The sequence below is a fragment of the Alexandromys fortis genome, unplaced genomic scaffold (assembly GCF_014885135.2).
Source record: "Alexandromys fortis isolate MF-2015 unplaced genomic scaffold, M_Fortis_MF-2015_v1.1 scaffold_192, whole genome shotgun sequence".
NCBI classification, from domain to species: domain Eukaryota; kingdom Metazoa; phylum Chordata; class Mammalia; order Rodentia; family Cricetidae; genus Alexandromys; species Alexandromys fortis.
The window spans coordinates 2,881,883-2,894,814 of record NW_026068071.1 but is presented as its reverse complement, the minus strand read 5'-3'; the positions used below and the strand labels follow the sequence as shown (position 1 = coordinate 2,894,814).

Here is a 12,932-nt window from a genome sequence, read left to right as displayed (position 1 = left end):
ATCTTCCTGTTTCCCCAAGTTCCCCCAATCCTCCCCTTCTCACTTTTCTCTCCCCGTTCCCCCTTATCCCCAACCCACCCCACCCCCAAGATCTCAATTTTCTCCCTGGCGATTTTGTCTACTTCCCATAGCCAAGAGGATAGCTAGGGTCTTTCGCTGAATCTAGGGCTCCTCGATCAGGTTAGACTAGCTGGCTAGTCTACCATGTGGGTCCTAGAAATCCAATTCAAGTGCTTGGGCTTGGCAACAAGTGCCCCACCCACTAATCTATCTTGCTACCCCTTTCTCTTTTTTAATTTTTTAGAAACTGAACTGTAGGTTAGTGATTTAAAACTTTCTTAAATTTACATAATTTTTAAAAATATAAATTTTCTCCCTCAAAATTTAGTATGCTGTTTTTCCTTTCATTTTTATGTGCTTCAGAATAATTTCTCAATTTTTTATGAATTAAATTTGACTCATGGGTTCTTTAGAAGTAAATTGCTGGACTTTAAAAAGATGCGCAGTTGCTGCTGATTTATTGCTATTTAAATATTGCTGATCTACTTTGCTATTTATTACTACTAATCTATTGCTCCCAGAAACTATACTAGGTAAGATTTCGTTCTTTTGAGATATTTTTATGGCCTAGCATGTATGGCTATCATAGTATCAGAAGGTTACAGACTTAGAGCCTCAGAGTCACACCAAACTGAAACATTGGCTTATAACTGGGTCTGAGGTCATATAGTTAACAATTCTTAACCTTCGAGACAACTACATGGCAGAAATAAGGTTAATTAAATAAATTAATTAGGATTAGCATTTTTGTAGCTAAAGAAGAGGCAAATATTGGCAGGGCTTTGTTGTTATGATTCATTTTAATACTATGGTTTTTCCCAGAAACCCTTATGTGCTTTAACTATTGCATGTTTTGGCTAGGTTTCCAAGAAAGAATCTCAGTTCCGAATTTAGAAGAAGGGACTAGATGTAATGGAGAGATGACTCAGTAGTTAAAGAGTACTTGTTCTTGCAGAGGACCTGGGTTTGGTTCCCAGCATCTACATCCCAGCTCACAACTCCAGTTCCAGGGGGTCCAAAGCCCTATTTTAACCTCTATGAACAAAAGGCACATGAGATACACAGACAGACATGTGAACAGAGCAAAACACTTGTACACATAAAATAAAATCAATAAATCTAAAATCAAATTTTGTTTTAAAAAGAAAGAGAAGGAATACATGTCAGAAAAACTTGAATGAGGCAGGGCATTGCTGCCCATACCTTTAGTCCCTGCAGGTGGCTCTCTGTGAATTTGAGGCCAGCCTGGTCTACAGAATGAGTTCCAGGACAGCCAGGGCTGTTAGAAAGAGAAAACCCTATCTTGAAAAACCAAATTCAAAAAGAAAGAAAGGAGAAAAACTTGAATAATCTTTCTAACCAGTGACTGGAAAAGTAAAACTGAGTCAAGGGAAGGTATGGGCCATGACCTAGAAACTACCAATTTAGTTTGGTTTGAGCATGGAGCCTCAGCAGTATATGACCTTGAAAATACAAATATCCTTAAAGTACTCACTTTGGGGAGGAGTGAGTTTGGGGGGAGCAGTGTGGTGCTGAGCCTATGGAGCAAGATTATTCACTGCTTAATGTTTCATGGAGTTGAGACACTGACAAGATTATTTTTTATGTTTCCATGGGCTTTTCAGTCCCTTGATATTTGGGCAAATAAGGAATTATATTCAATTATATTTCTTCCTCAGTTAGAAAGACTTAAGATACTGTCTTTGAAGGGACCTCTGTGTCTCTAGTAGAGGTAGCTGATGACTCGGTGGTGTAGTGATGTTAGGACATGTTCAACAGGTTCCATCGCCTGACCTGCTAGAAGTAACCTTCTAGATCCAGTGTCTTCTCCAGGAGTAGGCTATCTTGAAGGCCAGAATTGGGCCTGCCTGTTTTCAGGAAAAGGCTGAAGATGCCAATGGAGCTTCCTGGGGCCTATCAACTCACCAGGGAAAAAGTCAGCTATGAATGGAATCTAGGAGTTAATCCAAGTGGTTTATCAAGTGGCTGCTGTCCCTAGGGTTTCCACCAGGCCTTTTCAGTGTTCTGTTTAACCTGAGCTACTGATTACAATGAGGAAAACCCTGCTAGTCATGACTCAACTGAATTCTTTCTAGCCACAGGGTAAAGTTCAGTATAGTGATCTTGTTGGCTTAAATGCCTGTGCTCTAACAGATGGTTTATAGGCAACACTAGAGGGCCTGGAACCATGTTTAGGAGCTGCTTCTGGCTGACTCCATAGCACACCTGCCTCCAATCAGCCACATGGGATGCCTCTATATGCCAGCTAATCAGTTCAAGCAAGGAGGTAGCTAGCTATTTCTTTGCTGTGGTACTGGGAACTGAGTGCTATTTATCTAGATTTGCTTTCTATTAATTACTTCCTCCATTGATAATAACTTGAAATGAAAGGAAAACAGTATTCAATAAGCTAATATTTCTTGTATGTTAGTATGATTGCCACTGATAATCACATGCTGTGATCTTCTTTGTTTTCTCAAAAAAAAAGTGAATATGAGGCTGGGGAGATAGTTTTTGTCATTAAAATGCTTGCCTTGTAACCATTAGGACCTGAGTTCAATCTCCAGAACCCATGGGAAAAAGCTGGGTATCATGCCACATACTTGTAATACTAGCACTGAGGAAGGTAGAGACAGGTGGATTCCCCGAGGACCACTGATAAGTCAGCCTATCCTACTTGGCAGTTCCAAGTCAGTGAGAGAGCTTGTCTCCGAAAAAAAAAAATGTGGTACCTAAGAAGCAAAATCTGAGCCTATCTTTGATCTCCACTACACTTGTGCTCTGGCACAGATATGAACAAGCAGATTTATACATAAGCAAATACTGCCCCCCCCACACAGAATGAGGAGAAGTGGGAGAGAGAATGAGAAACAATATCATTTGGACTAAATTATTTCTTTAAGGTAATGTACCCAGGAGATGATTGGACTTAGATTGGAACCCAGATGTGTTTGTGACATTCAGTTCTCTGTACTCTTTCTTAGACAAGGAAAAGACATATCAGAAGTGCTGATTGCAATTTTGAAACACACTTAGCCCTCCTCCATTTCCAAGTTATTTGAAAATAATGACTGACTATAAATTAATAAAGTGTCCAAAACTTATGCAAAACACATGAGGTAACTACAAGTGAGAGTACTTTCTATTTCTTGACTTTCTTGTGGACCACATTGGATCAATAAATCATCCATTCATTTTTTGCGCAGACATTTAGTGCCTGCTGTTGGTATGAACTAAATTCTGGGGACACAATTCATCCCTAATGACTGATTGTCAGAAAAATGAAGTAACAACGATACACTTAGAAACAAACTAAAACAGCCATTTCTAATGCTGGAACAGAAGGATATCGAGAGGATTGGAGGACTGGAAGTGCATTTTGCCCACACTCTTCATGCATTTACCCCTGAGTTATAGAATCACTACAATGAAACTCCATTCACTGAAGGAAAATTTTGTGCCAGTGCTGGGCCATGTGGTATATAATAGTATCTGAACCTTGTTCCTGACTAAAACAAATTCAGATTCTCTGCTGTATTAGGGAAAACATGTCTCCAGGAACAGAGATCACAACCCTCCTTCATGTCTGTGAGCACCTGAACTCACTGCCTATTGTACAGTCTTATTTTATGCTTTGTAGACCACTCAAGATGAAACAGTTCTACACTGGACACACCCCTACTTTTTCCTACAGCTCCATTTTGTAGACTTCTCTTCTACATTTTTCATTGCAACATGTTCTTCTGTTTGCCTTCCTTTTACTGATTAATGCATTCTTTATCTCAGCAATTTTTTTCTGTAGTTACTCCCTCATTCTTGTGAAACTCTAGCCTCTGCATGAATTTAGATGAACTATGTGACCATTTGCAGGATCCTTTGGAAAACAATTCTTGTCTGTGGTAGAACTGTAGTGTAAGCCACAGGTCTGCAAACTATGCTAGGCCTGCAGGCTGAATTCTATCCATGAAGGTGTAACTGAGCCATGACCATTTACTCACTTATTATCTATGGCAGTTACAACAGTGAATAAAGTATTTGAGACAGGCTGTATGGCCCAGAGAACCGAGAAAATATATTTAATGTTTGTCTCTTTATGGGAAAAGTTTCTCAACCTCAGTCTACACCAGTTGTCAACCATGGGGACAAGTCTCCTGGAGGGCCTTTATCAACTGCTACTGCCTGTTAATTAGCTGTGGATGGAGTTGGACATTTTTATTGTTTGTTCCTTTACAGTCTCTCAGGTAATTCTTGAGTTGAGGTCTGGTGGCCTAGATTGCCTGTGACTTGTCCCATCTAGCAGCAGGAATGTAACTTTATTATCATGGTTCCAAGAATGAGCTGAGCTGCCCCAAGTGTCTCTGGGTGCCTGGGAAAGAGGCGGCCTTATCTCCGGTGAGAACGTGCTGACTCATCCTGGATTCTTTGGTCAGGTGGTGGCAAAGCTTGACCTTATCAGCCATCAGTGCTGCCAACATTCTTTCTGAGGCTCCAAGCCTATCCCACTCAGACTATCTTCCATCGGCACTCTGCTAAAGGTTTTCTCATCTGCTTGTCTGGCTTAGGATGAGGGCTTTAGGCAATCCTGTCATCCTTTTGTTTCCCTTCCCACAGGCAGGTTGGAGCAGGCCAGAGAAAAATAGATCACACAGCATTTTTCTCACATGTTAGTCAGCAAGCCTCAATTTCGTAGGCTACAGATGGGCAAGCATGTTTACTGAGAATTACTCACCAGACTCTCAAGTCCTAGTTGTGATTCCTCCTGTGAATGATGGCGTAGTGCAGGTCAAGTCACCACAACCCCAGGATTTTCCTGTATATAAGAGGAAAAATATTATCCTTTTCCCTGCTTGACAAAGATTTTGTGAAAATAGGCCAAATGCATGTGAAAGGCACTCTGTGATAATAAGGTATACTTTGACTTGTTGTGGTCTAGCTAAAACTATAACATTATTATATCAAGCAATATTATATTCCTGAACAGACCCCCCTTAAGTTTAATGTCTTTCTACATTGAACTGTCAAAAGAGAAGAGGTACTTGGGGTGGGAGTCTGATCTTTATTATAAACCTCAGGGCTGGAGGTAGGCAGCTATCATGTAATAAAAGTGACATGTGTGCTATTCCTTGGACTCTGAGAGTGGTTCTGATAGACTTACTGGAGCTCAGCATTTTATTTATAAGTTGAATTATACTATTAAAAGTTTTGCAGTGCTCACAACTATTCTTAGCATCTGGAGATTAAATATATTCACAGCCTTGGGTGCCTGGACTGCCTTTTCCTTCATCTCAGACTTGGGATTTTTTATTTTAGACAGGAACAGAAATGGTTTCAGTGTAGCCTGGACACTAAGCAATTCTTGAACAATGGAACCGTCCCAAGATTGGGTTAGGGATTTTCATTGGTGGATTTGGAGCCTCTGTGGTGGTAGTCTTGTTTCATGGAGCACCCCATCTATCTTAAATATACCAAGCATGGCTACTAATTGGTGTTATGGTTTTGTTAGGGAGAAGCAAGAGGTGCAGGTATGGAGGGGTTCCTGTGTAGATGTACAGTAGTGGCCACCTCAGCTCTCACGTGTTTTTCAAGTCCCTGCTAATTTTTCCTATAAAATTTCAAAGGCAGGAACAGTTTTTTTGGTCTGTGTTACTTAGTGTGTGTGTTTTCAAGTGTGCACCTACATGTGTGTGTGTATGGGTGCACATGTGTGCATATGAGTGCACATGTCTGTGGAGACCAGACCTCAGGTATTGTTCCTTAGGGGCTTTCTAACAACTATTATTTACTTTTTGGAGACAGAGTCTCCCACTGATTAGGCTAGGCTGTCTGGCCAGCAAGCCCCAGGGATTCAGCTATCTCTGTCTTCTTAGCACTGGGATTACAAACACATACCACCATACCTAGCTTTTTATGCAGGTTCTGAAGATTGAATTCAGGTCCTTATGCTTCTGTGGCAGGTACTTTATACCCTGAGCTTTCTCCCAGGCTCTGCTGTTACTAGCTTTTAACATGGGATTTTTGTTGTTTTGGTTTGTTTTCAAGACAGAGTTTTTCTGTATAACCCTGACTGTCCTGAAACTTACTGAGTTTAAGGCTTTTGAATTTTGATGGTAGGGTTAGTTTCTAGTCTCAGTGGGAAAGATCCCAGATGTTAACAATTGCCATTATCCTCCTGTTTTAAGTTGACAAGTTTAACTTGAATGTATTACATTTAACCAGAGACCTTTAAGCCTGGTGTAGTGTGTGTATGTGTGTGTGTATGTGTGTATGTGTGTAAAAGTGGGCATACACAACAAGTGTGTGGAGGTTAGAAGGCAACCTTACCTGTTGGTCTTTACATTCCACCTTGAAACACAATATCTTGTTGTTGCACACATGTGTTGCCAGATTAGTTGACCTAAAAGCCTCTGCAGATTCCCTTACCTCCACCTCTCATTTTGTTGTAGGGACACTGGGATTACAGATGTGCAGTACTACACCTGGCTTTACATGAGTTCTGGGGATTTATCTTAGGTCTTGATGTTTGGGTAACAAGTACTTTGCCAATTAAGCCATTTCACTAGCCCTGATGTGGAGATTTATTATAAATGATTTTTGCCTGTTAAAAACATTGTTTGAGGCACTGGAGAGATGGCTCACCAATGTCTTTCAGGACCCAGGTTTGATTTCCAGCCACCCACATGGTGGCTCACAGTCATCTATAACTCCAGTTTCTGCAATCCAATGTCCTCTTTTGGCTCCGTGGGCACCAGGCACTCCGTAGTATATAGACATACATGCAGGCAAAATACCCATACAATTTAAAATGTTTTAAAAAAACATTGCTTGAGCCATAACATTCATTGTTGATCTTAAATGAAACTCACGAATCAGGTAACATTGATAGTTCTATAGAATTTGGAAATAAACATTCTTATCTAAGATAGAATTCTGGTGTGTGGGTAGGTTGGGTGGGGGACTGCTGTCGGTTAAATGCCAGACTGTTTTCATGCTATGAAATTGTCTATGAATGATCTGTATCCCTTGCCTAAGAATTTTGGATTTTGTTCTTGTTTGTGACAGGGTCTCACTCTGTAGCCCATGCTGGCCTTCAGCTTAAAGCAGTCCCTTTGCCTCAGATTCCCAAGTCCCGGATTACAGGTGTGAGCTACCATGACCAGCTAAGAATTGCATTATAAAAATGTTTTCCTCCATGTCCTTGGAAGACCACAATTCTAAGTATATGACAATTTGAGATAACACTGGCAGACATTGCACTCTTCCAGATATTTATTTCCAGTAGATTCGGTTGTTTGAAGTTCTGACTAAATGAGGCTTAAATAGTAGATTTTCCATAGAGCTGTTTTGAAAATAGGAGCTCTGAACTGCTCAAATTAACTTTGGATGTGGTTCTAATTGAAGTTTTAAATAATCTTGCTGTGTAAGCTACTTGATGGTTTTAAGCTGTCCTTTCTAATATAAAGTGAAGAAAGGATCTTGAATTGAATTCTAGTTGTGAGCATCTAAGTTAAACCATGAGAGTGTCAATCATAGGAACTAAAATCACAGGAGTGAAAGAACGGGGCAACAAGCACCAGGAAGCTGATAATACTTGAGTGGGTTGGCTCACAAATGAAGACCATGGAACTGTGGAAGAGAAGCGAAATCAAGTTGCCATAATACAAACCACCAAGCCTTCAACTATGTAAACAAAAGTCATAGTAATAAAAGGAAAAAACAGCATAGAAGGTGAGGTGGGCAGGGACAGATACTGGCTATCTCAGCCACTTGAATGCCAGAAAGGGTTTGTAGCTTTGTGTGGACCGGAACAGATCTGTGGGGTTTATTCACCCCAGGTATTGACTAGTCATACCAATGACACTGTGTCCAAAAAGCATTAAATCACATATTTGACACTGTTTAAGAAACTATAGCTTTCTTATTTTAGCCAGACATTCAAACAGACTGAGGATCAAAGTGTGAACATATTACTTCAGTTTCTAAGGAACAAATAATCACACTGCCTTCAGTCTGGTAAGACGGACACAGTAACTAGATTTTGGCAGAACTGGAAAGCTATCTGCCTTTTAATATTTATGTTCTTAGTGTTTTTTTTTTCTTTCTCATGGCAACAGTTACCCATCTGGAGAATATAGATGTAGAGACAATAAAGATAAAATCCTTTGAGATGAAACCATGGGGAATAACAATAGTTAACTTTATGATTCCATCATTTAGTCACTTCTGTGTGTTTATATGGTAAAGAAAGTAACTAAACAATTTTCCATACCATATTCTTTTCTCTCGTGTCTATGTGGGCTTCACCCCGCATAGATTTGTAATAGAAGTAAACAGTTTATTTACCTGTCACTTACGCTTTTTTATGTGAACATGTATTAAATTCGAGTGCAAAAAATCAAACCTCAAGAAGATTTGAGGTTGTGAAATGTTAATAATTTTGGAGCCAGAATCCATGTGTAAATCCCAGACTGAGAATCAGTTATTAACATGGTGAATCAGAAGTTTCTTTTGTTCATTTATTTTAAAGACCCTGTTATAAAATAAAACAATTTTCTTTTTCCTTAGCCTTCTCCGGATATTCAACTAATACAAAGTATGATCCACACCAGATTAAAGCAGAAATAGCAAGTCGCCGGGACAGGGTAAGTAAAACCAGGGTTTTCACAAATGGAAGCACTGTATGTGTTTTTATGTAATGATACTTGTCGTGATTCATTGTGTGGTCATTGGTATGTCTGATACCAAGATATTGGTAAGATTTTTATTTCCCAAATTATTGTTGCATTTTGCACTTGTTTTGCAATAGCATAAAAATATTTTGTTTTGAAGCTATTGCTCATCAGGCAAAAAGTAGCCAGTATCCATTGCATGTTTTATAGGATAGACTATAAACCATCCAACCATTTGGGAAGATGGAACGGTGTCTGGGCCCAGTGCCACAGTGCTACCAGTAGAATATTGCTTTTGACCCTTGGTATCTGTTGTTCTCCTTGAGTTGTTAGTCCCCAAAGAGCCAGTTCCTAATAGCCAGTGCCTCATCAAAAGGATTCTGATCCTTCCCTGGTGACACCTACATTCATTAAGTCTCATCCCTTTAGGCCCTTATTCAACTGCTTGTCTGAGAGAGGATCCGTATATAGTTTTGTGACAAAGCTCGGGAAATATCTTGGTAATGAGGCCTCCTCTTTTACTGGTGTGCCATTCCATAAAATAGGCTATGTGTGTTTCAGTTCTCAAGTTTTAAACTCAGCAAAAAAACCACCTGTAGATCTTAAATTTGCAGGTTTGTAGGCCTATTACCCTGTGGTTTGATGGAAACATAGATTAGGTTCCAGAATATATTTAAGGAATCATATCAGGGAATTGAGGTTCAGGTAGTCAAAGGCTCCAAGTATCCTTGGTAACATCTATGAGAAATAAATACAAGTGAAGATGACAAAATTTTACATTTTGTGATATGTACATTGTTAGCCTCAAAAACAATAACTAGTACCCACTTGCATAGGACCTGTCAGGATTAGGGGTTTAAAAATTATTCATTGGAAAATTTCATACATGTATATAATGAAATATAATCATATCCACTAACCATTTCCCCCCTTCCAACTCTCCCCCTATCCTCTCGACACATCTCTTTTCCAACTTTGTGTCTTTTCTTTCTTTCTTTGATAACCTAAGTCCAATTAGTGTTTGCCCATATGTGTGGGTATCTACTTCAGCATGGGAGTTCTACCAGTGACCACACTGTGACAAGAAGATGATTTTTTTCCTTCCCCATCAGCTATTAACTTCTCAGTAAGGGACCCTCTTCTCCATCTATGCTGGAATTGTGGCTGGCTTGATTTTGTGCAAGTCTTGTAGCAGGTAGCCAGAGTTGCTGTGAGTTCACAAGAGCAACACCATGCTATATCCAAAAGACAGTTTTTCACAGCACTCCTTAGGAGTGGTTTTTTTTTTTTCCATCTAAGCAAGGCAGTTTTCCTAGAGTAGTGGAGAGTGGGTGATTCATGCAGTTGAAAGCTAAGGAATAACTTGGATGACTATTGTACAAATAATTTATTGCTGCTTGGATTTGAAAAAAAATTGTTTTCAGCTTTCCAGATTAAAACGAGAGCTGACCCAGATGAAGCAGGAGCTGCAGTACAAAGAGAAGGGTGTGGAGACCCTACAAGAGTGAGTTACTTGCATGTGTACATGGGAGCATTTTCTTGTGATTTCCTTTTTTTCTGACACATTTCATACCTGAACGTGTTATGTTCAAAAGTCTCAAGACTTTAGCTTTTATGCTTTTATTTTTGCTCATTATTTTCTGATCTCAAACATCAGAATCTTTCTTTTCCTTGCGGATACCTTATTTCTTCAAATGGAAGTACTTGGGAAGCAAAGCCCTTTTTATATTTATGCATACTTTTTAAATAGATGTACTGCTTAAGACTCACATGACTATTTACCTTTAAATTCAGGATTGTATTAGTTTCTCTTAAAATTTTCAATTCTAAATTTAATTATAATAAAATTACAGTCTAGTTTCTCAGTCTCAGTAATCACATCTGAAGTTCTCAGTGGTCACACATGGGTAGGCCATATTTTCTGTACCATGACAATAGTGATATTTTGGGCTAGATGTCTCTTGGTGTGGACCATCCTGCACACCAAAGAACTGTGCAGCAACCAACTCCCATTGTGACAATTTGTAATATATCCAGACATAGTCAAGTGCCTGCAGTTGAGCAGCACAGGGCTAATGGGTACACACTGAGCAGCATAGGCTATAGACTCCCAGCACAGAAAGTACTGCTGGACAGTACAAGACTAATTCCTTTCCACCCTTGCAGTTAGAACCGTATTCCTATAAACAGTTTGAGGAGAAATCTCTTACAATTCAATTTAATTTAATACAGTTGTATTAAATCAGCACATTAAGTGAATGAGAGTCAGGTTATAGATGGTGATAATGATGGCCTGAAAGAATTAGTCTTCTTAAGAAAGTAGTGTAGACTTATTTCCTGAGAGACCTTTCAGAGCCTGGTTCCACTGGCTAAACTTGGCATGTGCCTCGTACTTTCTGTGCCTGTGTTTCTCCTCTTTACTCGATTGTCTTAGCCATTCTGCTTGCTACAACGAAATACCATCTACTGGGTGGCTTAAAGAACTGTCTTTTATTTCATAATTATGCATGTAGTCTGGAAGTCTGAGTCTGTTCCTAGAAATGACCCAGTCTTTTCTTGGAGTCACCTTTACACTGATTGTATCCTTACATGGCTGAGAGAGATTGTATAAGTTTTGATCTCTCTTCCTTTTCTTTTGAGGGCATTTGTGGGTACACATATGACCTTTTCTAACCACCAGCCCCATCCAAGTACCTTCACATTAGAGCCCAGGGCTTCAACAGAAGAATGGTGGAGGGGTAAAAATATGCAGTTGATTAGCAACGCTGATCAAATTATTTGCCCAAAATGTAAAATTACCTGATATCTAGTTAACCTTCAACCAAGGTAGGGAGTCCATCTGTAATGGTTATTGTAATCGGAAAAGATGAGCAGCATAGCATGTTTTGTATCCTGGATTCACACTCAGTAACACTGTAACAATATGAGGGCAATGCTGATCTGTATGGGGAATTAATAGATGTGTGTTTGTTGTGTGTATTTACCTCAGCCTTGTGCGAGGGGTATGATCTGGTCATATCAGATTATTTTTGATCATTAAATTGAGATTGACTTATTTTTCCTTTTTCATATGTATGTGTTTGGGGTGTGTTTGTGTGTGCTTGTTTGAGTGTGGGTGGACCTGCATGTCATGCATGTGGAGGCCAGAGACTGCCATCCAGGAGTCTTCATCACTTTCCACCTTATTCATTAAAATAGGGATTCTCAATGGAACCCAGAACTCCTGTTTCCACCTTATGAGTACTGGAGTTATAAGCAGGCTGTCACACTACCTGACAATTAAATGGGTTCTGGTGATCGAAATTCTAAAAATTCTGGTCTTCGTGTTTGTTGCTTATCCAGCAAGTACTTTAATTTGTGAACCACTTATCCAGCCAGAGACTGACGTTTGAAGTCAGCCAGGATTGGGGTTGGTTCAGGGTTGCTTTATGTGTTCCTTTTATATTAAGGTCATCTGGGTACCAGGGAAGGCACAAAACAGAAGATTTGTTGGATTTTGCTTGAGGGAACTTGGCATTTTCTGACCCTCACTCCCAGGAATGTTAAAAAGATGACAGTTTATTCAGAAACCCAGGCATGCCCCCTGCAGGTGGGTTTTGATAAGCCGATCAGCTAATGCCTTCTGAGCTCTTTTAAAGTCATTATCCCTCTTTGTTCTTTACTAGTAGCACTGAGCAATCTGTTTGTGTGGTCTGCCTGGGTTTTGGTTCTGCAATCTGAGATTCTTTGAATTAGCACTAGTCAGTTAGCACAGCTGTTTTTATTCTGCTTTTTAAAAGTTTTGTCTTAAGCAAATCAAGCCTCTTCTCCAGTGCTGCTCTGTAGGAAGCTGCATTGTCACTGTATGCTTCCTGGCTACTGGCTTTGTTGCTCATTTGTCTGCTTGATGCAGTGCTTCCCAGTGTATTATTGGTGCAGGCTTTTTATCTACCCGTCCCTCCTCCATCATTCAGAGAGCCTCCAGATCTCTCAACACTTTCGAAGTTACTTCCCTGTGGGTTGTGACGATTCTTTTAAAAGGGATGAATAAAAGGGATGAAAAAGTTGCCTGGACTATGTAGTTGAATAGGAGGTTGATTTTTCTGCTTTCAATGCCTTTTGCTACTAGTAGCTTTAGTCCTGTGTGGAATAATCTGAGATTTTGATAGTGGGCTCTTTCTTTGTATGTTGGAAGCTGTACTCCACTTTTTTTTTTTTTTTTTTTTT

At 39.7% G+C, this 12,932-nt stretch overlaps 1 protein-coding gene across 4 annotated transcripts in view; it reads left to right on the top strand.

Annotated features, from left to right (window-relative positions):
• Positions 1 to 12,932, top strand: part of Wwc3 (WWC family member 3) — a 108,370-nt gene that overhangs the window by 46,885 nt on the left and 48,553 nt on the right. For 3 of the 4 annotated variants that reach the window (XM_050121011.1, XM_050121012.1, XM_050121010.1), the window contains exons 4-6: positions 7,120 to 7,197; positions 8,623 to 8,699; positions 10,151 to 10,230. In XM_050121011.1, coding sequence (XP_049976968.1) covers positions 7,120 to 7,197; positions 8,623 to 8,699; positions 10,151 to 10,230 — 235 coding nt within the window. The remainder of the gene's footprint in view (positions 1 to 7,119; positions 7,198 to 8,622; positions 8,700 to 10,150; positions 10,231 to 12,932) is intronic. The other variant, XM_050121014.1, reaches the window with a different exon arrangement.